General features: G+C 35.7%; 2 protein-coding genes across 2 annotated transcripts in view; one reads left to right on the top strand and one right to left on the bottom strand.

Annotated features, from left to right (window-relative positions):
- Window positions 1–24,591, top strand: part of Aldh7A1 (aldehyde dehydrogenase 7 family member A1) — a 453,020-nt gene that overhangs the window by 348,481 nt on the left and 79,948 nt on the right. The window lies entirely within an intron of this gene.
- The window catches only part of LOC150095782 (mediator of RNA polymerase II transcription subunit 13-like), a 115,469-nt gene that overhangs the window by 50,611 nt on the left and 40,267 nt on the right, over window positions 1–24,591 (bottom strand). The window contains exons 4-6 of the mRNA XM_090410097.1: window positions 23,700–23,888; window positions 17,924–18,153; window positions 15,587–16,007 (exon numbers count right to left, since the gene is read on the bottom strand). Of these exons, the coding sequence (XP_090266223.1) occupies window positions 15,587–16,007; window positions 17,924–18,153; window positions 23,700–23,888 (840 nt within the window). The remainder of the gene's footprint in view (window positions 1–15,586; window positions 16,008–17,923; window positions 18,154–23,699; window positions 23,889–24,591) is intronic.

A 24,591-nucleotide genomic window follows, 5' to 3' on the forward strand; every position in this document is an offset into this window, starting at 1 on the left:
ATGATTGTTTTGCATATGTTGTGTGCTTTGGTATAGGCAGGGTATGAAGCTGGAATTCTTGATGTAAGCCACTCATGGTAAGCTGAATTTTTTTTCCCCCCTCGACTACTTTGATACACTTTCTGTTGAACTAGGGTTTGGAAAGCAGATAAAGATTTTGGGTTGAATGGGGGCCTTCATGCCAGTGAGGATAATTTCTGTGATCTGTTCAGAGCAGGTAATAGGGATCCACATAACTGTGGACATAACTCAATCCCACATAACTGCAAGTAAAATAACTGGAAATAATGTGGAATTGAATAGACTCCAAGTAAATGCAAAGGTTGCACTCTATCCTACTAGACGACAGAAAACATGACTGCTGAAAAATGTGGTGTGAAAAAAATCCTCTGCCTCAGATGAAACGCTTATTATCAAGTTCTGGAATACCTCACAAGCAACACTAGCACTACAACTTTTCACTGGGAGTTGAGGAACATCAGTTTACATGGTTGTACAGCTGCACACAAGCCCAACATTAGCAAAGGCAACACCAAGCATCAGGATGGAGTAGTGTAAAGCTTGCTACACTACTCCATCATTCATCACTCCATGAGAGACCATTGGTCTCTCATGGAGTGATGAATCACATTTTGCTACCTTGCAGTTCGATGGATGAGCCTGGGTTTGGTGGACGAGGCATCATGGTATGGTGCATTTTCATGGTTCGGGTTGGGTCTTCTAGTTCTTGTGATGGGGAATCTTAATGCTGCAGCCTATAATAACATTCTGGACAATTCTGTGTTTGCAACATTTTCGCAACTGTTTGGGGAAGGTTCTTGTTGGTATCAACAAGACATGGGTTGTTTGTCATCCCTGCCATCCCACCCTCCCACACACAACCTATACACAAAGTGAAGTCTGTGCAGGAATGTGTGATGAGATGGTTGTTGAAGAAATTCACTGGACTGCACAGAGCTCTTATCTCAACTTCATCAAACACCTGTGGAATGAATTAGAATGCTGAATGCAACCCATACTAAATTGTAGACATCAGTGGCTGACCTCGCTAATGCTCTTCTGGAAGAATGAAAAGGAATTATCACCACAGCAATTCATCATAAGATAATAATACCAGAATAAATCATCATCATCAAATTCCTGACATGTACCCTCAAGGGGTGTACAGGATATGATAGTACTACATGAAAAATTTACATCATTACTAATTTCCTATCTACAATTTTCCTCCAAATCAGCCTGTTACTTATCAAGGCTCCAACATTATCAGATCTTATATTTCTATCGTCTAAGGCACTTTGTACCGTATCAATCCACCTATATCTTGGTCTTCCTCTGGATCGTTTTGCTGCTAACCTGGCAGAGAACACTTCTTTTGCTAATCTTTCCTCGCCCATTCTGTTTAAGACCACCTGAGATTAGCTCTGCTAACGCATTCCTGGATGCTGATAATAAATTACATTTAATATTTTTATTTGTAAAATTTTCGGTTAAGTTTCATAGCCACTGTCAATACAGTTATAGGAAAACTCTAAAAAGAACAGCAATTTTAATTGAAAGCACGTGATATTATGTGGCACTATAAGCTGCAGGAGAATAGTTCCATCTTCATTAATAGATGGTAATTATTTTTAAATATAAGTAAAATTTAATCACAATTAAGAAACATATGAATGGTGAGTATTAGTTAAATATAACTTTCCAAAATTGAGAAAGTTTAGGCAATCACTTTTGTTCAGGTTTGGATTGTGAATTACCACAGCAACATAGCAAAATCTAGTGGAAAGACTTCCAAGAAGATTGACAGTTGTTATACCAGCAAAGGGTGACCAACTACTTCATATTAATGCCTTTCGTATTAGAGTGAGAGTTGTGATAAGTGGCATCTGGATAATTTTGATCAGATAGTGTATGCAAATCTATCCTGCAGAAGGTAGCCTGTTTTAAATAATGAAGAAGCAACTTCAAACTAAAGTCTGCTGGTATTATTATTGAAAGACTAGAATATTTGTGTTTGGTGTTAAGCTAAAAAAAATATGTTGAATATTTTTCATGTCCTCTGGCAAGAATTTTAGTCTCTGCATCTATCAATACGTGTCTAGAGATGATCACCATCTGCTTGTCAGCAATAGGGTTTTCAAAGGTAGGTTTTTATCTTTGATTATAATACATACATACATACATACATCTTCAAGGTCCAACTTTCCTAATTGGATTGTGGGGGCAACTGCTGCAAGAGGAACTTCCAATGGTCACGATCCTCTGCCACCAAACTCAGGTGTTCTGGTGGGATTCCCAAACGTGTCCACCCAAGGTTTTGGATATAATCTATCCAGCGAGTCCTTGGCCTTCCACGTGGCCTCCCACCCTCTGGCTTGGCAAAGAGGGCCTGCTGAGGGAGCCTCTCTTACCAACGTAACTGTGATCTCTCAACACGGAGAAGCAGCGGTTGAGTATTGAGGGTTTCCCAAATTGCTGAGCTTCTGACTCTGTCGAGTCTTGTCAGCCCTGTAACCCCTCGAAGGAACCTCATTTCAGCTGCTTGGATTTGTGTCCACATTCTTTCGGTCATTACCCAACTCTCATGACCATAGGTGAGGTTGGGGACATAGACTGTATTGAAGACAGCCAGCTTTGCCTTCTGGCTTAACTCCCACTTCAATACTACTGAACGGCCAAGCTCCCGCAATATTGAGCTTGCTAAGCCAATTCGAGTATCTAGCTATACGTCCCATTTTCCATCATTCGTGAATATGGACCCAAGGTATTTAAACTTCTCCACTTGCCTCATTGGAACTCCACTTACATTTAGAGTGCATTGGGATGGTTGTCTTGCGACTACAAATGTTTCAGTTTTGGCCACACTGATCTTCATTCCGGCATCTGCACAAACAGCCATAAACCTATCCAGGATCCACTGGAGGTCATCTGTGGAAGAGCTAAGCAGAACTAGGTCATCTGCAAAAAGCAGACGTCCAATGCCACATCTTCCAATTCTGACACACTCACTGCCTCGGCTGTGCCTATCAATCCAGTCCATAAATATTATGAAAATGAGGGGTGACAGAACACACCCTTGGTGGAGACCAACAGAGATTGTGAAAGGTTCAGACTTTGTGCCATTTACCCTGACACAAAACTCGGGGCATTCATATAGGGACTTGATGGCAGCTAATAGTTGGCCATCCACTCTATACTCCTGTACTACTTGCCAAAGTTTATCCCGAGGAACCCGGTCATATGCCTTCTCCAAGTCCACAAACACATGTGTAGACATTCTTGGCATATTCCCAAGATTTCTCAAAGACTTGCTTTAAAGTGAAGATTTGGTCAGTTGTGCTTCTACCAGGATGAAAGCTACATTGTTCTTCCTGGAACTTTGACTCAACTATGCTCCTGCACCGTCTTTCCAAGCACTTAGCATACACCTTCCCAGGCAGGCTGAGCAGAGAGATGCCACGATGGTTACTGCAATCCTTCTGGTTACCCTTCTTAAAGGCTGGTATTATTATGTCTGTCTGCCATTGCTTTGGTGCTTGCCCAGATATCCAAGCAGCCTGACACACTTGATTCAGCAAGAGAACACCGTCTCAATTTAAGGCTTTTAGCATTTCGGGGCCGAATTTCACCATCACCAGCAACCTTGCCTGATTTTAGCACTAAATGGACCTCTTCTGCTGTGAGACTAGTCATTGTCCCGATCTGCACCTCTTGGATGTCCACAACTGCTGGGCCACCCGGGTTAAGAAGGCTCTCAAAGTATTCCCTCCATCTGTGGAGGATATCCTTCTCGGTTGTTAAAAGTGCACCATCAGAGCCTTAATTGTCCTTGCTGTGCACAATTTCCTCCCTCGAAGGCGGCGGATGGCCTGCCAGAATACTTTGTTTGCATTTGCATAGGATGAGTCTAATCTTTCGCCAAAGGATTATAATAAAATTTATTATAATTATTTATTATAATTCTGATTATAATAAACTGAATTTTTTTTTTGCTAAAAAAAACTTTTGCCAAAAAAGGTATTGCAGTTGAATTTCTATGAAATTTATAACACATTTTTTGTGTAATATAATTTATTAATATGCTGGTAATAAATTTATGTGCATGCTTGGCTGTAGTCATGAAAATTTTTTCATATACAGGTACAAATGTAGTTCATCCTTAGCTTCTGGACACCAGTGTATATTATGTGTCAATTATTTTCTGTATATATTTGTGTGCTCTCCACAGTAGTGACTGTATTGCCTACATTGTATTTTTATAGCAACCTGTATGGCTATGGCCCTTAGTTACATGCATTGTGCAGCTCTTTCTAATCTATTTCCATTTGCTTTCTTATTCCTAAGTCTTGTCTTTTACTATCAATTTCTATATTACCACTTAGAAAATAATTGCAGGATATATACAGGGTGTTCGGAATAAATTTGACATATTTATAATTAATTATATTTTTCCGTAAGTTACATGTATTAACACACACTTCTCTTCATTTAAAAGGTTGGACCCTTCTTCATTCATATACAAGATGTCAGAAAGGATGGATAGCTGGAACCCACCTGAATCATGGAAGAGAATAACTTGTATCATGATGATTCGTGCCGGCCATCAAAATAAGGATATTTCGACTGCTGCCCAATGCTCCCTGAATACAGTAAAAACAATCAGGCATGAACTAGAGACTTGCAATGGTGACTACGAGGATGTAGCAAGAAGAAAGATCCCTAGCAGATGATCTGATTGCGTTCGTACAGCAGAATTCCTCGCAAATCCGCAGGAACAGGTGTTGAAGATCCCTGGCATTGGAATTCGGGCTTTGTCACGTGAAATGAATGTTGCAGCCTCTACTATGAAGCTTGCACTCAATGAAGACCTCCGCTACTACTCATACAAGCGCCGCAAAGGTCAGCTGCTTACAGAAAAGGCCCGTGAAAAACGTTTGATAAACGCGAAGAAACTTCTAAGCAAAGTGAAACATCCTGCGGAACCACAAACAATCTGGTTCTTTTCCGATGAGAAAAACTTTTGCCAGGATCAAAAACACAACACGCAGAATAACAGATGGCTTGCATACAGTACAAAGGACATTCCTCGTGTAATGCAGACTAAATTTCCCCAAACTGTGATGGTTTTCGGATGTGTATCCTCTGAAGGCAATGTGATGCCTCCGCATTTTTTCCAAGAGGGCCTCAGGTTGACTTCAGATGGCTACGTGGAGTTGCTAAACACTGTAGTCAAGCCCTGGATAACAAGGGTAGCCAATGGTAGGCCGTATGTATGGCAGCAGGATTCAGCCTCTTGCCACACCTCTGGGAAAAGTCAAAAATGGTTGTCTGAAAATTTCTACGACTTCACCAGTCCAAATGTTTGGCCTCCAAACTCCCCAGACCTTAACCCCATGGATTATTTTGTATGGGGCACAGTTGAAAAAGACACCAATCGCACTTCCAGTAATACAAAAGCCCAGTTAATGGATAAAATTAAAACAGTTTTTGCGGCCCTTCCCAGGGAGACTGTAGCATCAGCTTGTTCGAGGTTCCGAAGCAGGATTGAAGCTGTGATCGATGCTAATGGTGGTTATTTTGAGTAAATCTTGTTGATAGTATTGTAATTAACTCTGCCTGTAATGTTTTTTGTCAATTCATTAAATTTAATAGATACAAAGAAGATTTTCTTTTTCCTTACGAAACTGTCAAATTTATCCCGAACACCCTGTATATAACACATGTAGTATTACTTTTTTACTAATCTATATTATTTATTTTTATTTTTTATTTTTAAACTTCTATTGTTCTATTGTTTTAAATACTTGTTGTATTATATTTTCATTTGTACTACTTATTCAGTGTTTTAATAAGTTACTTACTTACAACCTTCTGGCATTTTGGCTAGGTTTTATATCATCTCTCCCTTTTTTCAGAAACATCTCTTTGTTGGCTGGTAAACATTTGCCCACCATCAGAAGACATTTAAATTTCGTATGCACTTAAGCCCCCCCCCCCCCCCCCCAATCGTGTCTCAGCTTTGCTGTGGTGTGTGTGTGTGGGGGGGGGGGGGGACAGTGGCAGACTTTGGGCATTCCAATGAATGCTACCATCGGTATAGCTATACCGATATAGTAGCATTCTGACTTAAAGAGATGCACCCTTTTCTAGAGGTTGGGGTTGAGCATGGGGCCAACAACTTCATCTCATAAAAAAATTAACTAGTCACAAAACAGGTAATTTTTACTGGACGAACTTAAATGGATATCGATCCAACTTTGGATTAATGGTTTTTGAATAGGCTCATGGAATATGAGAAGCTTGTACAGAGTCAGAGCATTTCAAGTATATTTATTTAATTCAATATACATGAATTAAATAAATACATAATGGATATAGCAGCAATACAAGATATGATGGACAGGAGAAGGTCATTTGAAGAAAGAAAACCTTCTGCTACTTTATGGTGGAAACAACTCTGATAAACAAGCATTTGGATCAGGTTTCATCATTAAGAAAAAATTGTGGTCATTTCTGATTGAATTTGATGCTTTTAAAGAAAGCATTAACAAGCTAAGAGTACATGCAAAATGGTGCAAGATAACCTTTATTAATATATATGCTCCTACAGAAGCTGCAGACAAGGAAATAAAAGTTGAATTCTATGAAAAAAAACTGGAACCAATCCTCAAAAATATTCCACAAGATATAATAATTTTATTAGATTTCAATGCAAGAACTGGAAAAGAAGAAATATATATATTAAAAAAAAATTAGTGGAAACCAAAGACTTCACGAAAAAATAAATATTAATGGAGAAAGATGAATTAATTTGGCTGCATCCAGAAATTTAATAATAAGCAGCAGCATTATGTTTATGAGGAAGAATATACACCAACAAACATGGAAGTCTCCTGATGGATATGTATTCAATCAAATAGCATATCATAATCAATAAAAGACATAAATAGCATTCAGAATATCTGGAGCTTCAGAGGATGATAGTGATCATTTTCTAATTGGTGTTATCCTTAAGGTTAAAATAAACAGCAAATATTTTTCAGCTCATGCAAATCAACTAAGATACAATATTAACAAATTATGCAAAACAGAAGGGAGAAGAAAATATGAGTGTGAATATGTAAACATTTAGAAAGCTCAAAACTGCTGCTGAAAGCAGAGTTAAAACAAAAATATATGAGACAATTATCAGACCTATTGATTTATATGGAGCAGAAACCTGAAGCATAACAAATCAAGATGCAAAAGGGTTGTAGATCTTTGAAAATAAAGTCCTCAGACAAGTCCATGGACCTATAAGAGATAACATAACAGGCAAATGGAAAAGCAGAAATATCAAGACCTATACAAAATCTATAGATTCTCATTTCTAGCTGATGAAACCAGAGCTTGCAGATTGAGATTACTTGGACAAGTAGAAAGAACGGGTGAGGAGGGAATGGCTAAACAGGGATCTGAAATCAAGTCTAATGGAAAGCGACCTAGAGATAGACTGCAGCTATGCTGGGAGGATAATATCCAAAAAGACTTAGTTGTGATGAGAATCCAGGTCTGGAATGAAAGAGTTGAAGACAGAAAGGAATGGAAGAAGTTGATATATCTAACAAAGAGCGTTAGAGGTTCAGCAAGCTATTTAAACGATCTAGAAGATAGTTTGTTTTCCACCATTCATTCTCAGTAATTCTTTTTATCTGCAATGTGGACAACATATTTGCAATCTGGCTATATTCTCAATATGAACTGACCTTCTTATAAAAAATTCACTGTCTACAACTGCACATTTAATTTGCTATGGAAAGGAAAGTTCTGGGAGTTAACTGTTGTTGGATATATCCTCCCTACCTGTAGAGCATTTAGTACCTTATCAACCAGTATTTATCATATGCATATCTTCAATGAAAGATATATATATATATATACACCCAAGTTCTGCTCCACCATACACCACCAAAGGGTGATATATAGTAGAGTGGAATCAAGGTGAATGTGGGTGGCTAGTGTAGTGCTCCAAAGCTCTCTACTGGGGCACCTACTCTTTAATTTGTATATTAATGATATAGCAGATTTAATGGAGGGATATTCTGTTGTTTGTAACAGTGCAAAACTTGGGAGGGCAACAGTTGAAAAATGTGATGTAGATATCTTACAGAATGATTGAAATAATTGGCAGCACAGGTAAAGGACAACAGTTGTCAATTTAATGCTACAAAATGTAAGGTAATGTAAATATCCTTCGGGATGAAAAGATTATATACCGTATTTTTCGATAGATAATGCGTGCGTTATCTATACAAAAAAGTCTAAATTCGTTAAAAATGAACATGCGCGGTATACATTTGAAAGGTATGAGGGTAAATCAAATGTAATAACAAAACTAAGTAGAAGTATTACTTAATATTTATTGAACATTACACTATTCAAATCCAAAAAATTCTTCATCACTCAATATTAAAAGAATCAATTGTGTTAAAAATTTTGTTTAGTATTTCTTCAGCTTCCATTTCGGAAGATACATTGTCATGTGCATAATCATTGTCACCGGACACCTGCGCTTTAATGAAACCATTTCTAACACAGTTTTCACTTACAGCAGCCCAATTTTCTACAATCCACGTAACTATATCTTTATATGACGTTTTCATCTGCCCTGTTTTGTTATATTCATGGACGCCCATCATCCAGTCTTCCCACTTAGCCCGCAGATTGTCTTTGAATGGTTTACTTACTGCAAGATCAAGGGGTTGGAGTTTTTTTGTTAAACTACCTGGAATGACAGCCAATTTGGAATACTTACAATTGTTTTAACTTCTGCTGTTATGTGTGCCCTACACGAATCCAATACTAACAAAGCTTTTGGGTTGAAAAATGCTATTTTTCTCTTTCATTCTCCAACCAAAATTTCATAACCTCAGAATAATGTGAAAATTGTAAAATTCTGAATTAAAAAAAATCAACCACTGCTACTAGCAACGCATGTGCTTTTAAAGAATTCCTCCATCCTCTGAATATATGTACTTCCTAACTCTACCGCTAGTTGGCGCACACGCATTATCTATATATCAAAAAGAGTTGGCAGAAGATATGAAAATGTTGGCGGTGCGTGGTATACATTAGGTGCACGTTATCTATCGAAAAATACGGTACTTTGTATTATATCAATGAGACTAGGGATCTGGGAGTGATGGTGGATAGAGATTTGAAGTTCAGAGGACATATTATAAGGGTTGGCAAAATAGCTCAGAGACACTAACAAGTACAGATTATTATCTCACTTTATTAGGCTATGATTTGGCAACATCTTGACTACTGTGCACAGATTTGGTCACCTGAGTTTCTTGTAGATCATGTGGTGGTAGAAAAGATTCATAGATAAGTAACCAAGTTGGTGACAGGTCTGTGGAATATTCTCTATGAGTATAAACTGAGAGTGTGTGGGTAAATCTCTTCTCTCCTGTTGGTTAACAGGGGTAGAAGAAGGGACATGACAGAAACTTATAAGTTACTTTATAAGATTGACACAAAAAATTTTTCAATATATGAGTAGTAGGGTGAAAACAAGGGGGTCATCCCTGAAAGTTATGTAAGGGCATGCGAACTAGGCAAGTGAAATGAGTAGAATGGATTGCTTAGAGGTTCCCAACAGTGAATAAGTTTCAGGAGAGATATGTATTGTGTGAATAATGGTTAGTACGAGTCTTCAGTAATGATTCTTTTGACACTATAGAAATACCTGTATAATAATAATAATAATAATCATTACTCCCACAGAATAACAGTTGTTAAAATTTCAATTAACAAAGTACATAACATCTGTTCCTCATCTTTATCTTTACAGTAAGATTTTCTCTCAATCAATGGAACTAAATAGCGATACCCACTACATATTGAACAGGAATTTTGATTCTTACAAACCCACACCCAAGGATACCACAACAGAATGCAGTGTACTCATCCCATACATTTCATCTGATACCTATATATTTTTTTACAAGATTCAGAATTCTTTGACAACTACAAAATATCAACTTTCACCTGTATCTCTAACTTTTGTTTATTTGATTCTTTTGGCTGTAATTTAGCATATTTTAGACAGACCTACTGTTAAGTGGAAAAAAGAATTACGAATCAGTATTACATTCATACCTCATATATCAATTCTCGTACAATCATGCTCAGAGTGAACACGGTATCCACTGGAATGATACTTGCATAATTCACAGAAGCAGTTTTAAATATGAATATTTGTTGAATGAAAAGTCAGAGGCTTAATTACACCATTTTAATTTAAATCAGAATGACTCATCCTAAAAGAATAACTCACAATCCTAAAAGTCTGAGAGATTCTCATCCTTAGCAAATATCAAAAATGATTAATCATTTGCCTGATATTACTTTTTTCACTCATGTCATTTCTGTTTTCTGGTTTACCAACAGTTGTGTTTGTCTTGTATTCTTTTTCATTTAAGTTGCTTGTTTGTTCTGCAATGATGATGTATTATTTTCAAAATTTTTACTATGTTAAGCGTGTTTTTTTATAATCTCTTATTATGACAAAGGTGCAATTAAATTTTTTAAACTTTTTTTTTATATTAATGTACTTGCTCATAGATTACTCCTGTCCATTCTTATGTATTTTAGACTGAGTCCTTAAAAAAATTGCGCTCCTGTTAACCTATTTTTACTTTCAAGTAGTCAATTGCTGCTATCTCCATTATTTCTATTTATTCTTAATTTCTAAGATCACTATTAGTTACTTGAAAGTAAAAAAGAAGTAAACAGAGATTTTTTTTTTAAGGACATAGGAATGAAAAGGAGAATCTGTGAGTGAATACATTCATAAAAAGTGACAAGACTAATTATTGGGATTTAATAACTGGATGTCAAAAATGGAAATTTTCTGACAGGCACGCCGAAGGGTAATCATGGACACTCTGGAATGAGAACAAAGAACGAAAAGGATATTTAAGGGGCTGAAAGGGGGAGAAAAGGAGAATCTAGGCTGCTTTGAGTTCCTATTCGGCAGTACGGGAAGAAAAGAGGCAATGATTCGCTACACGTGGCTAGATCGTAGTTTGGTAATTTGTACCTTGTGACCTTGATGTCTATCATTGGAGTTTTGTCGACAGTAAGTCTCCCCGAAGTCTTCTGGGTAGTCTCCGAGGCAAGTCTGCCATAGTATCCTATGGATGAACATTGAAAGCAAAATCAGAGGTTCTCTATATGCTACTAGTGTAGTCAACAGGCAGCCACCAGCTGAGGAAGAAAGGAAGTCATTTACTACTCAGGCCAAAAGCAACCACTACAATATCCAGAGTACAGAAACATCCAAGTTAGGAAAGTATCCAGAGGCAAAGTAACGATTCGAGATGTCCCAATAGAAACTTATTCATGGAAAAGGACTATTCATATAGGGAAAGAGCTGTGAGTAAGCACATCATATTGATGCTTCCTGGATTGTAGATATCTAAGAATTGTATTTAATTATGACAGGAAAGTGTCTATGTTAAAATATTTGTGAAATTCTGAGTAGAGCGTTAGAGTAGCGTAAATGCTTATGTTGTATTTGTGTAAGGTATAATTCTGAAGTTAGCTATGCTGGGAGAAGCAGTTGTTCCCCACTATTTCTTTGGAATGCATTGTGTACTAAATAATGTGTTAGGGTTACGTGAATGTGCTTGTTTTAATTGTGTAATGATATTGCTGGAGTTTGCTCTGTTCAGAGAAATAGTTATTCCCCATTATTTGTCTAGTTTGTAACCTCAATTTTTTTTTTTTTTTTTTTTTAAATTAGAATAAAATGCTTTGTTTGAACAACAATTTGATCTGATCATTGCCAATGCACTATCTTAAAAAAAAATTATAGCACCTGTATGTGTGTTGATTAGATATTGCCACGACTTGCTGTATGGTTAAGAAGGTTTTGGCTAAGATCTTGCCTTTGTTTCATTTCTTTAATATCTTAGTCTCTAATAATCTTCCTAGCTGGCGCAATCATAAATCAAATAAATTTGTCAGGCAGAAGAGTGTGAGAAATTGAATATACCACAATTGTATAGCCAGCTAGAATCGCAGTCTGCTTTACATGCAGTAGGTACAAAGGGCAAGGGCAGGAAAAGGGGGGGAACAAAATTTAAGCTTCGCTATCTTAGAGAACAAAACAAAGAGTTTGCAAATGGTGCAATTCAATCAATAACTTATAATTTAACTAATGGCACAGCCAATAAGATTTTAATAGTTTAATAATAAAAAAATACACATATATAAATTTTACATATCCACTACCAACAATGACTAAATGATCTCTGTAATTATGTTATCCATATTTGTATACATTCCTGAAGAAGAAGATTATGGGGTTAGCCAAATAACCGTATACAGTGGTATCTCACTAATCCAAACTAATAAAAACCATGCTCGTTCGGATTAGAGAATTTACCCCCAAGAGACATCAATAACTAGCGTTTAAGACAAAAATAATCAGATTCTAATGATACGTCAATTTAATTCTGTAAATAAATGAAGTAACTAATAGAAAAAAAGCTACTGTACTGTAACGTAAAAATTTAGTTTGTATGTACTGTATTGTTGAGGATTCTGATTTAATAAAATTGCATAGTTCAGTATATAATTTAATTTGCATAAAAAATATCACTTTCTTGTACAGAACACAAAAAAAAGTTTCACAAAATAACACAAATTTTTTTTTTATTATTTCTTTGGAAAAAAGTCACTGATTTTCTTTTGCTTCTTGGAAGCTAAACTTTTTTTGAATGCTTCTTCTCGGAGCTGCATTAGCAATAAAATTTTGTGGAATGGTGTATCATTCTACTTAGCCAGCCCATTCTATACACGCATTAAAACTGTCAACCTGCCTCTTCATGTTTTAATTTTTTACTTCGAGTTCGTCATCGTCATCATCATCTTCTAATTCATTCTGTAATGTCATATTTATAATTCATCTGATTTGATTTCGAATTCACTTTTGGTTCTACCTGTAATCCATTCTGCAACATCTGTTGGTGAAATATGAACATCTGGATTTATATTTTTAACTAAATTATGCATGTTTTAAATTTCCTCATTTTGTGTATCACCGTAGTTAAATTCTATAAGACCACAGTTTTTTCCATGATGCTCGAATTGCTTCAGGTTCGACGGCTTCCCAAACAGCAGCAACTGAGAATGCTACATCCTTCAAATTTATATTTTTTATCGATGTGGTAACATCACAATTTTGGGAAATTTCATTTAAAAGCAGGTCTTTACGCTATTTTAATTTAATGGATTGTATTATGTTCTGATCCATTGGTTGCAACAATGGAGTACAGTTTGGAGGCCAAAACATAACCGTAAAATTTCCATCCTTACTAATCAATTCATCTGCTGGAGGATGTCCAGGACAGTTATCCAATTAAAATGCTTTCTGTTCCAAATTCTGCAATTTTAAATAAGTTTTAATAGACGGTATGAAATCGTTGTGAAACCAGTTTGAAAAAAGTTCGATATTCATCCATCCTTTACGTTGACTTCGGTACAAAACCGGAAGGCAGCAATTCTTAAATGGTCTTGGGTTTCTTGATTTTCCAATCATAAGTAACTTTAATTTAGGTTTTCCTGAAGCGTTTGCACAAGGCATTATCGTGACATGCTCTTTGGACATTTTTCGACCGGGTGCTGAGGCTTAATTTCTGTGAACTAGAGTTTTCTCTGGTAACGACCTCCAACAAAGACCGCTTTCGTCCGCATTATAAATTTGATCATCGGTTAAATTTAATTCAAGAATTTTTTCTAAAAAAGCTTTTTGGAATAGTTCTACGGTGGAAAAGTCACTAGACAGTTTTCCCCCTGATATTGATAGATACCGAATACCGTGGCGTGTCTTAAATTTTTCTAGCCAACATTACTTGCTTTGAATTTCTGATCAGGGTAAATTTGTGAATGGAAATGCTTGGCTTTCTGCTTTAAAATGTCTCTGGAGATGGGAGTATGACGACTTCTTTCTTGAAGAAACCACGTGTAAGCAGCAGAATCAAGTAAAGAAAAATCACCTGTTTTCAGAGTTTGTCTCTTGCTTGGTCCTTCTTCTGTAGTTGAAACATAAGTTAAAATCCTATCTTTATTTTGTTATGTCAATGATTGTAGATTTGCTGACATTGTATTTAGTAGCAAGTTGTACGGCTGCTTCACCCTTTTCCAGACACTGAATTATTTTATACTTATCCGTCAATGATAATGTTACGTGTTTTCTTTTATTAGGCTTCGACCCGGTAGCCATTTTAACGAAATAAATTTTAGTGTTAAAAACAGTAAAATAAAAAATAAAGTTAATAAACAATAAAACTGTCACTTTTAAAATTTATCTGAAAAATAAAATCACTTACTAAAACAATCGATAATCATTCACTGAAAACTTACGAAAACACAAAACAATAAACAACAACTCAGACAACGTTTCATTGCAATAACCAAAGAAAAACTGAGCGTTATATACAACCAGGCTTTAGGTTAAGTCATTGTTGTTGTTGAAGGAATGTAAAGATAAACAAACATTGTGCAATACTGGTGACTAATCAGTTCATTAAGGACAGCGGTGATACATGCTGACAATACGATACGTAGTGTACAGTATAAAAAAGCAAACGTGAACACACAATAAATCAAAATAGGTCTACAGCATAACAGTACAATCGACAGTATGAAAAAAATACTGTACTGTAATAATAATAAAATAAATAATAATTATTAAATAAAAATAATAGTACATAAAATAATAATACGTAATAAATAAAACTTTTTTTTCCTTTCAAACCACAGTTCGGATTACTGGAGGGTTCAGACTAAAGATGTTCGGATTAGCGATATATCACTGTAATTGAAAAATAAATTAATGTGGTCAAATACTGTTTATTTATTTAGAGAAATCCAAAGATATATATTTACTTGCATTTTATGTGCACTGAAATCTACTTCTGCTCATGACAGATTCAGAAATCATTTTGACCGATTGATGTTAACTTTCTGCATTTGTGAAGATGGTCCAGAAAAGCACTCAATGGGAATTGTTTTATAAAACAATTCCTGCTCACTAAAGTATATCTGCACTGGATGTATTAAAAGTTAGATGATCCAGAAACTCTGCTCTAGACTAAACACGGAATGTTTTTTTTAAACTGTTCTAGGTTTCTGATAAGCAGAGAGGTGGTCTTATGATAGGCAATGAAATTCGTCTACAACCTAAAGACATTCATAAACATCTATAGCTATGGTGAGATTTGAATTCATGGCCTTGTTGGTTGGAGAGTGGATATCCACTTATCAAGAAGGCTGGCTATCAACAGTAATTATTTTGATATACACTCATTTGTGTGATACATCTATAATAATTTAACACTATATCAGCATGCTCATGTGAACATACACACACATCTACTAATATGAGATGATTACAGTCAGACTTTCAATTCTTCAAATATTCAATTTTTTTCAAAACAGGAAAGAGATTTTATAATCAGTTTGTATATAAAAATTATTGTAAGTATCTAATGATTATTTTAAAAATATGAAAATTTAAGTTTTTATTTTGTACCTGTGTTGTGGCAGAAGTAGGAAATACCAAAATGTGAGTACAACTTGCATCTTCAGGGGTGCTAAGATCACAGGAATTGCAGCTGCTACTAAACCTATCATCTGGTGTATAATGGTCGGAAAATATTCGAAGAGTCAAATCGGGCTCCAGTGAAACAAGGCAGGCTGATAAAATAGAAGGTGCCTCAAGAGGACCAAATACGACACATTGTTGGCAAAGTTCCCTCAATTGACGGCTATATCGAAGTAGAGATGTTCGACTTAATAATGATGCCCAGTCTCTCAATTCTCCATGACCAACTCTTCCCAGACGTCCAATTACTAGTCTCCATGGATAAACTGATTTTGAAAGTACTTCCAAGATGAAATCAAGGAGTTTGTGTAAACCCAATTTTCTTGATGATGCCTTTTTCCTTCGAGTTCTTGTGGGAAAAAAAAGAAAAAAAATGTAACTCAGGATAAGTCATTAAAGCAAAGAGTGACAATGACAAAATACATAATATACTGTTTATTTTATTTTTTTTACCAATTCTACAGATGATAACTCATATGATACCTATATTACAAGAGTGCTGACAAGTGATTGGAAAGAAAGAAAAATTAAGGCAGGGACATCAATTCTAATGAACTACCCAATATTGAACAGAATTATTAAATTAAGCAGCTAAAGAAAAAATTAATGTATAATAAACAAGTAAATTAATTATTAATAACATTCTACAGCATTATACATGGCACCAATGCAAACTAGCACAATAGTGCTCAAGTTGTCCTTGTTTAAAGAGTTGCAACTGAGAGACATCTTTGTGGGAGTAATGTCTTTGAAATATATTCTTCACTGAAAGTGGACTTTGGTTTGAAAGCCAGAGCAGTGTGTGTAAGCGAGTGCACACACTGCTCTAGCACTCGCTCTCAGTGCACTCTAAGAGCGAGTGCCAGAAGTATGGACCAGGTAGATAGAGTAAGAGTGAAGTGGTAGACATTGCAGTGAATAAGCACAAAAATGTGAGTGAGAGAGTAAAAGTGATGGGCATAAGAATGGCATCATGGATATAATAGGATAGTGTGCATACACAGAGTCCATCATGGGACAAAGTGCATATATGCTTGATGTTTGAGGGATTGCAGGAATGTCTGGCAAATGGTATATAGCTGAGAAGAGAGAGAGAAAAGGTAAAAGAAAAGAGAAAATAATGTTTGACAAGAAAGGGAAAGTAAGGAGAGAATTGTTTACAGCAGTTACATGATAAAAGAAATGAGAGTATGAAGAAATTATGCTTCCCAGGTGTGAATATTAAGAATGTTAGGAAGGCTATTAGGATGTAAAAAGGCAAAGTGAAAAGATTTGATTGTTTTGGTAGGTACAAATGATTTGAAAGGATATAAGTATGCTATGAGGGAGAACATGAAAGAATTGCAGAAAGAAAAGAGATAAGCGAGAGGATAAAAATAGCAAGTCCATCACCATGATGGCATGCACCTCAGTAACTGCTTTCAAGTGAAATTTGACTGGAGACAATATGATTGGGGAAAATAGCAGCACAACCAACAGCAGTCTCAGATCTCAAACATCTAATCAGTATAGACAGGTGACACTCTTTAACTATTACCTACTTATCCCTCTGAAGGATGCCATTTTGCATGAATAAAGATTATAAGGATTGACTCATGCCATCGTTAAATAAATCATATTTAAGAGAAAAAACAGGAGACATTAATTTTGTACTGGCCCTCATACAAATCAGTGTTCAAACTAATTTTAATTAAAGACTACAGCTGATCAAAAATTAAAGCCCACAGATGGTATCAGTGGCAGATTCACATCAAAATTGAAGATATTAGAAAGGAACTGGACACTGTTACTTTCTAAATGGTATGGTCATTAAATAGCATCAGACAGGAAAAAAGATCATGTTGGAGTGATGCAGTTATTAGTGGTTTTGAAGGCTGAAAGATTTCACAATGTTGGACATTTAACCCAGAATCATTTGGAAAAAATCTGTCAATAGGGAGCCAGTCGTAATGCAAACTTAATCATAATAATACTACCAAAGTATCCTGCACACTTCTTGAGGGGTATATAACAGGAATTTGATGATGATGATTATATTATTTCAACATTGGGGTGGGGGTAATAAAAAGTGAACACAGGTAAGACAAAAAAGTCTATAAAGTTCTGGGAAAGGTGCCTTCTAGTGATGCCAGCAGTAGCCTGTAACTGTGCAAGAGATCTTGATAAGAAATGATTAATTCTTTGTTTTAAATAATTTTTTTTAAAAAGCAGATTGACATCATTATGAATGTAGATTTTTTTAAAATCCAAATTACTATAACATACCTATTTGGTATTTCAATGTTGATACAGTTGGTTTCCAGAAATTCTCCCTTATCATTGGTACAGCTTGCCAAGAGCCAACGCTGATCATTAGTTAAGCAATATGCACAAAACAAAACACTAGACTTCTCCCTTCTATCCCCAAACATTTCACCCAATTCAGTCTGTTTATCTTTCATTGGTGCCAGAATAAATGGCTGACTGAAGAGAGGGAAAGGCTGAGAATCACATTCCTATTAAGAGAAAGTAAGGAGAGAAAATTAACAAATCACAAAGGTTTTATTATAAGACAAAACTATAAAAAGAAATGTCACGTTCATGAGTCGAAAATAATATTTAATTAACATTATTAATATTACTAATTATGTTCAATAAAAAGACAATGAACTGGGTAATTTTTATGACTATAGATACACGATTCAGAGAAGATGAAAACCAAAATAAAAACGTAAAAATTAAACTTATTATTCCATCAAAACAAGACTAAAATATAACATAAAAACTAAAAGACAACTATATACAACTCATTTCTCGTTCAAGAGAAATGCAATAAATTCTATTCTTTGCATTGGCAAATTTTGGATTGACCAAAGGTCAATCCAAAAGACTCAGTGTAAAGAGATCAAGGGAAAAAAAAAAAAAAAAAAAGGTTTCCTGTTCTAGTCAAAGATGGTACAAAAACATCAAAGCATTCTTTAACTAAACAAGAAATACACAAATAAAAGGCATAAACCATTTTCAACATGGTTCACATCATAATTTCATGCTGAAAAGAGCTATTCAATAGAATGAATTCCTGCTCACAAAAGATTGTAAAACCTAAAGTATATCTGCACTGGATGTAATAAAGGTTAAATGATCCAGAAACTCTGGTCTAGACTAAACACGGAATGTTTTTTTAAACCATTTCAGGTCTCTAATAAGCAGAGAGGTGATCTTATGTTGGGCAAAGAAATTCATTCACAAAGACATTCATAAATATCTACAGCTAGTGAGATTTGAAAAGTTTCTTTTCAGTCTTTGTACAATGCTCAACTACTGTTGAAACAATGCACATTAGAGTGCAGAGAAAATAAATGGGCGACAAAGACTAACAAACAACACAAGAATTTATATTTTTTATCGATGTGGTAACATCACAATTTTGGGAAATTTCATTTAAAAGCAGGTCTTTACGCTATTTTAATTTAATGGATTGTATTATGTTCTGATCCATTGGTTGCAACAATGGAGTACAGTTTGGAGGCCAAAACATAACCGTAAAATTTCCATCCTTACTAATCAATTCATCTGCTGGAGGATGTCCAGGACAGTTATCCAATTAAAATGGGAGAGCTCAGTTCCATAGCTGCTCAAATGGCCCTTGTAACTCTATCAGAGCTGAGACTTAAATTAAAGACCAAGCAAGAGGCATTGCCAGTTCCCTCTCATATTCTAGCAAAACCCAAGCAGATATTCCATCTAATCCCACAGCTGTATTTACATTGAGATTCTGCAATATCCTAAGAAGCTCCAATTCATCTACCTCTGTTCCTGAATTAGTGTCTGTCACATATGTTAAAGGAGTAACCTCACTAGGATGATATATCCTTGCAAAGTGGTCACCCAGTAATTCGACTATTTTATCTACTTCTGTAACCTCATGACCATCATCACTCATTAAGATTAATCTTCCATGCCACATAACCAAAGAACTCATTGGGATTTCCTTTGGTCTGCTCAGCTAGATTCTTCTCACAATCTGATTTTGCCTTCCTGGTCAACTTTCTTGCCCTGTAATGTTTGTGAGTTTGCTGACCTTTCTCTTTTCTCTTCCGCAGCTCGTGCTAATGATATTATTCATCCATCTAACTCCTATTTGGTTAACCCTCCTTACCTTAGGTATACAATTTAATACTGCTTTCTCTAGATGACCCTTAACTATCTCCAATGCACTACTAACATCCTTCCCTTGCAGTGTTTTATGCCATGGCACAGATTTAAGCTTCTTCCTAAGCTTGTCATAATCACTTACAGTTCTACATATACCCTTCTCGACAGAATATTTCTCATGTTGTATAATCTCCCAAGTCAAGACAACATGGTTATTTTCTTCATTTCGAGGCAATGTGGTCACCCTGGTCATGGATAGCTCTTCTGATCCTATGACCAGGAACAATACTCTCACACACCTAGTCTGCTTCATCACATGCTGCCTCAAGCAATTATCACTTAGTAGGTGTATAAATTTCATTTCCTTCCTTCCAGTCTATATCTCCATAGTTGAAATTCCCCATAATAATCACTCGACCTGCACTCATTGTACTAATTTGCTGATGCATGTCTTCCAGATCATCTGTGGAACTCTCTGGCCTATAGCAACAACCAACTGTATATTTTGTCTTACTGGCCTTAATCTCACACCAGACTGCTTCAAATGAACAGCCACTCTCCTGCCTATATCCTATTCTTTTTGACTACAATTCATCCACTATCATCAGCAGTACCCCTCCCTCATCCTATCCATGTAACTACATCATCAGCCAAGTCTCACTAATGCCTTTAACTTTTGGTGAGGTTGCACTAATCAATGCTGAAAACTCCTCTCACTCATTCCCGATATTTCTGGCATTTGCATACAGAAACTGCAGCATCCCTTTAGTTTCCCCCCCCCCCCCACCTTTACTTCCTGAACTGTCTACCCTATTTAATATTTTTGCTTGAGAGGCTAGATTCCTCACTTGGTCATTCTCACACTTACTTGCTTCATGGGTACCTTCACCCAAATTCATTTGTTTCTGGCCTAATTGCTTAAGTTTCCCTAGATTTGCACTTCAGTATGCTCATTGAACAAAATTCTATCTAGATACCTAATGCCAAAACCAGTTACATGCAGTCCATCAGCATTGTACAAATCCTTCTTTCTGTCAAACACAGACCACAGATCTACAATCCGGCATAATTCTTTCTGCACAACCTACATATAAACTCATTAGCTAGCAATGCCCCTCTTCCTCAGTTTGCCTTTATCATAGCATGGTAGGAGACTTACAATCTTCACCTTATCGCTCTTCAGTTTTGTCTCTTCTAACAACTCCTTTACACCCATGTATGGGTTTAGTAGGTTTGATATATATTTTGATAGCAAAGGAGTTGGAGAGAGCATCTTGTATCAACAATAGGTCTAATTGGTAAGTCGTGTGTATGTGTGTAGCTTAGGGACTCCATATATTCTAGGAACCAGACGGTGCCTAGATTCAAGACAAGTTTTTGTTTCCTCAGACCAGTTCAGCATGTTTTTATTACATTGTTGGTTTAACCAAATGATAATTCCACCTATAACGTGTTTACGATCAGATCACTTCATTCCTGCTTGTATGAGCATTATTGCATACCGAACCCAATTTTTCCAAAAGAACACACACACAAAAGCAAGCTAAACAAACCCAAAAAAGCTACAACTACTAAATAGCAGAACACAATCACATTCATAAATAGAAAAAGCAGCCATTCCTTTTAGAAGAATTAAACTAAATTAAGAATATTAGAAGCCACAGGAATAAAAATGCATTGCAACATTGTCAATGTCCACTGCCTTTACGTAATATCTGAGGCTTGGAAGCTCCCTAAGGGAAAACCTTCCATCAATCAAAATGCCTTTAGATCATAGCCTACATAATGTGCACTGCTAAATTTTATTCTTTTATTTTGAAGATGGCATTTTTGAAATGGCCTTACTTCACACTGTAAATGGATTTCATCTTTCACCATATATTTTTAATATTTTTACTTCCGAGGCATTTACATTAGTCTTTTTTCATCTATGGTTTTTAAGTTTTAGATTTTTACTTTTTAACGTATTTTGACTTTTAATCTTTACAAGTTTTATGGGTGATATTTATCATTAACATCACATCATTCATTACAGAATTACTTATTGTATTACTTATTACTTATTGTATCTTTTAATCACATTCTATTATTTTTATACTTTTAGACTTTCTTTTTGATATCTCAGGTTTTAAATTTTTAAGATTACATGGAGTTGTATCTTACTATTTTACTTATCATTAATATCATATTCATTCATCACGATCTACAATTTTGACTTCAAGTTTCAAAGATTGTAACAGCCAAAAATACAGTAAGTGTAAGCAATAACATCCATGTACACTGATTTGAAAGAAGTCAACATACACCATAGTGTGAGGGAAATAGCCATGTCATCCACCTTAGTAAGATGTAGGACCTTCTTTCCACAAGCATACGATAGCAATCAATGGGAATTTTGGACCATTTTTCCTGTAGGCATGTAATGAGGTCCTGGACTGTTGTGAGACAGATCTCCCTTGATTTCAACTGATGCTCCGGTTCATCCCACAGGTGTTCAATAGGGTTGAGATTAGGGCCCTGTGGAGGGACAGTCAAGTGTATGATGTTCATGTCCACAAATTATGCAGTTACAGTAGTAACCCTATGACATGCATTGTCTTGCTGAAAGAGACAATGGTCAGTTCTGTAGAAATGCCACAAAGTAGGGAGCATTGTATTGTCCAGAATGTTCGGATACCTCTTGAAGTTCAATGTTCGTGGTGCCACAGAGGTCCAAGGCCAAACCAGGAAAAACATCACACTGCCATCTTCAAATTTCATAGTTGGGGTTATGCACTCTGGTAAGAGATGTTCACAGGCATCCACGACCCTCAATCATCTGCTCAGTAGAGGAGTGTAGCTTGATTTGGCATTCCATAACAGCTTTCCAAGATTCTATATCTCACTGTACATGCTCTCTGCACTCTACTGAAGACGATGCTGCATGTTGGTTCAGGTAATGTGGGGATTGCATATTGCAGTCCTATCATGGAAACCTATATTACGAGCCTCGGTTTTGAATGTTTTTGTGCATGATTCACATTTCAGTTGATGCCTGAAACTCCACATTCCATGTGTTGGCTGACAAATGGTGGTTTTTACATATTATCGATTGCAGTACCATACAGTCACATTTGGTGAGTGTTGGATCATCCACTGTGGGGAGCACTTGCAGTTGGCAACATGGCATCCTATCACAATGTTTCTTTTCAACTTCATCAGTTCCCTTCTCACAGTCATTTCATCTGTACAGAGTTGCACTGACTTGGGAGCATCATATTCCTCCAATTTATACTGGCTACAAACACGTGACTTCTTACACGGAACAATGCCCATTGTCCACAAGGGTGTCTATTGACTTCTTTCCAAGCAGTGTATGACCATTTCATTAATTTTTTAATTTAAAAGGAGTTGCAGTCAAAAAACACGTTCTGATCCAAGGATGCTCCATAAAAAAACCTTTGCTTATATATCTCTCTCACTCTCTATTTTTTTTTTTTTATTTGAAAAAAATCTCAAACACATAAACTGAGATATAAGGCTGTGTTGTGTTCAGTCGTTAAAACTATTTAATACATATGTTTAAATAAATGAAATATTAATGGAGTACTTTAAATAAGCAAAGGTAAAGAAATCTCATGTAAATAAGAAAATAAATACATTTTGATTTTGGATAATCAGATCAGATGATACTAGGATACTTTGATAAAACATCATAATAGAATTAACTATATTATCTTTAATATATATAAAACTGTGTGTACAGAGTCCATTAATATTTTTACAACTTATAACTACTATGGTTTCACTGGGTATATTTTCGGATTAAAGGTAAAAGTAAAGGATTAAACTAAATTTATTATGGGTATATTTTCAATATAATATAATATTTTGCTGGGGACCACAGAAATAAAATCTTTTTACTTACACTTTTATTTTTAAGAAAGAGATCTTGGCAGGCTGCTGGACCAAAACCTGTAAGTGGTTTTATGACTGACTGGTGAATCAAAAGCTTATGACATTGTGAATATACAGAAAATGCTAAGGCCTTTAGATGATCTTGATGTTTGCCACTTTTTCCTCTGTCTACACATAGAACAGAATCTAGAGGTATGAGCTGAAACATATTTCAAAAGATCTATAAGTTGCTTATATCTATATCTATATATATACTTTTTTTTTTGTAAAGTTTATTCTGAGCACTTAACACATCACATGGTTACACTATTATTGTTTGATAATATATAAATTTGATTTTTTTTTACTTCAGTTAAGCATTCAATGCAAACAGCATTCACATTAGAATTATGGACTCAACTCAGCCAGATGGTACTGGAAGTATGAAATATGCAAGAAATATCTAGGAGTTGAACTAACACTTGCCCATATCTATTCTTGTCCAGTAATTGCTGCTGGTCTACAGAAAATCGGCAATAACTCCAGAGAAAAGCTTTGCTCCATCAGAGTTCAACAGATTGGCAAAGCAGTTCTACAGGCTCATGGTCATATCTAGAAGCTCTTCAACAGACTCAACTATTGTTTCAGATAAAAAATTTTAGTAACATCCAAATTCTATGTTTTGATCTTTACATAAATTAAAGTTAACACCCCCTTCAGCAAACGCATTATGAGATATGCCATTTGATTGTATGCACATTAATAGAAGAACATGTGTAGAGTCTCTGCCATTACATTCAATTGTAGCAATGGTGTTGACAGAGAAAAGACACTTACTGTTGAGCATTATGTTCATTCATACAGAGTTGGTAGAGCAAATAGTGCCTTCACTTGATGCCTTCATTTAGGGTATGCTGATGGAA

The sequence above is a fragment of the Typopeltis vanoorti genome, chromosome 20 (assembly GCF_054136105.1).
Source record: "Typopeltis vanoorti isolate ZY-2024b chromosome 20, IOZ_Tvanoo_1.0, whole genome shotgun sequence".
NCBI classification, from domain to species: Eukaryota; Metazoa; Arthropoda; class Arachnida; order Uropygi; family Thelyphonidae; genus Typopeltis; species Typopeltis vanoorti.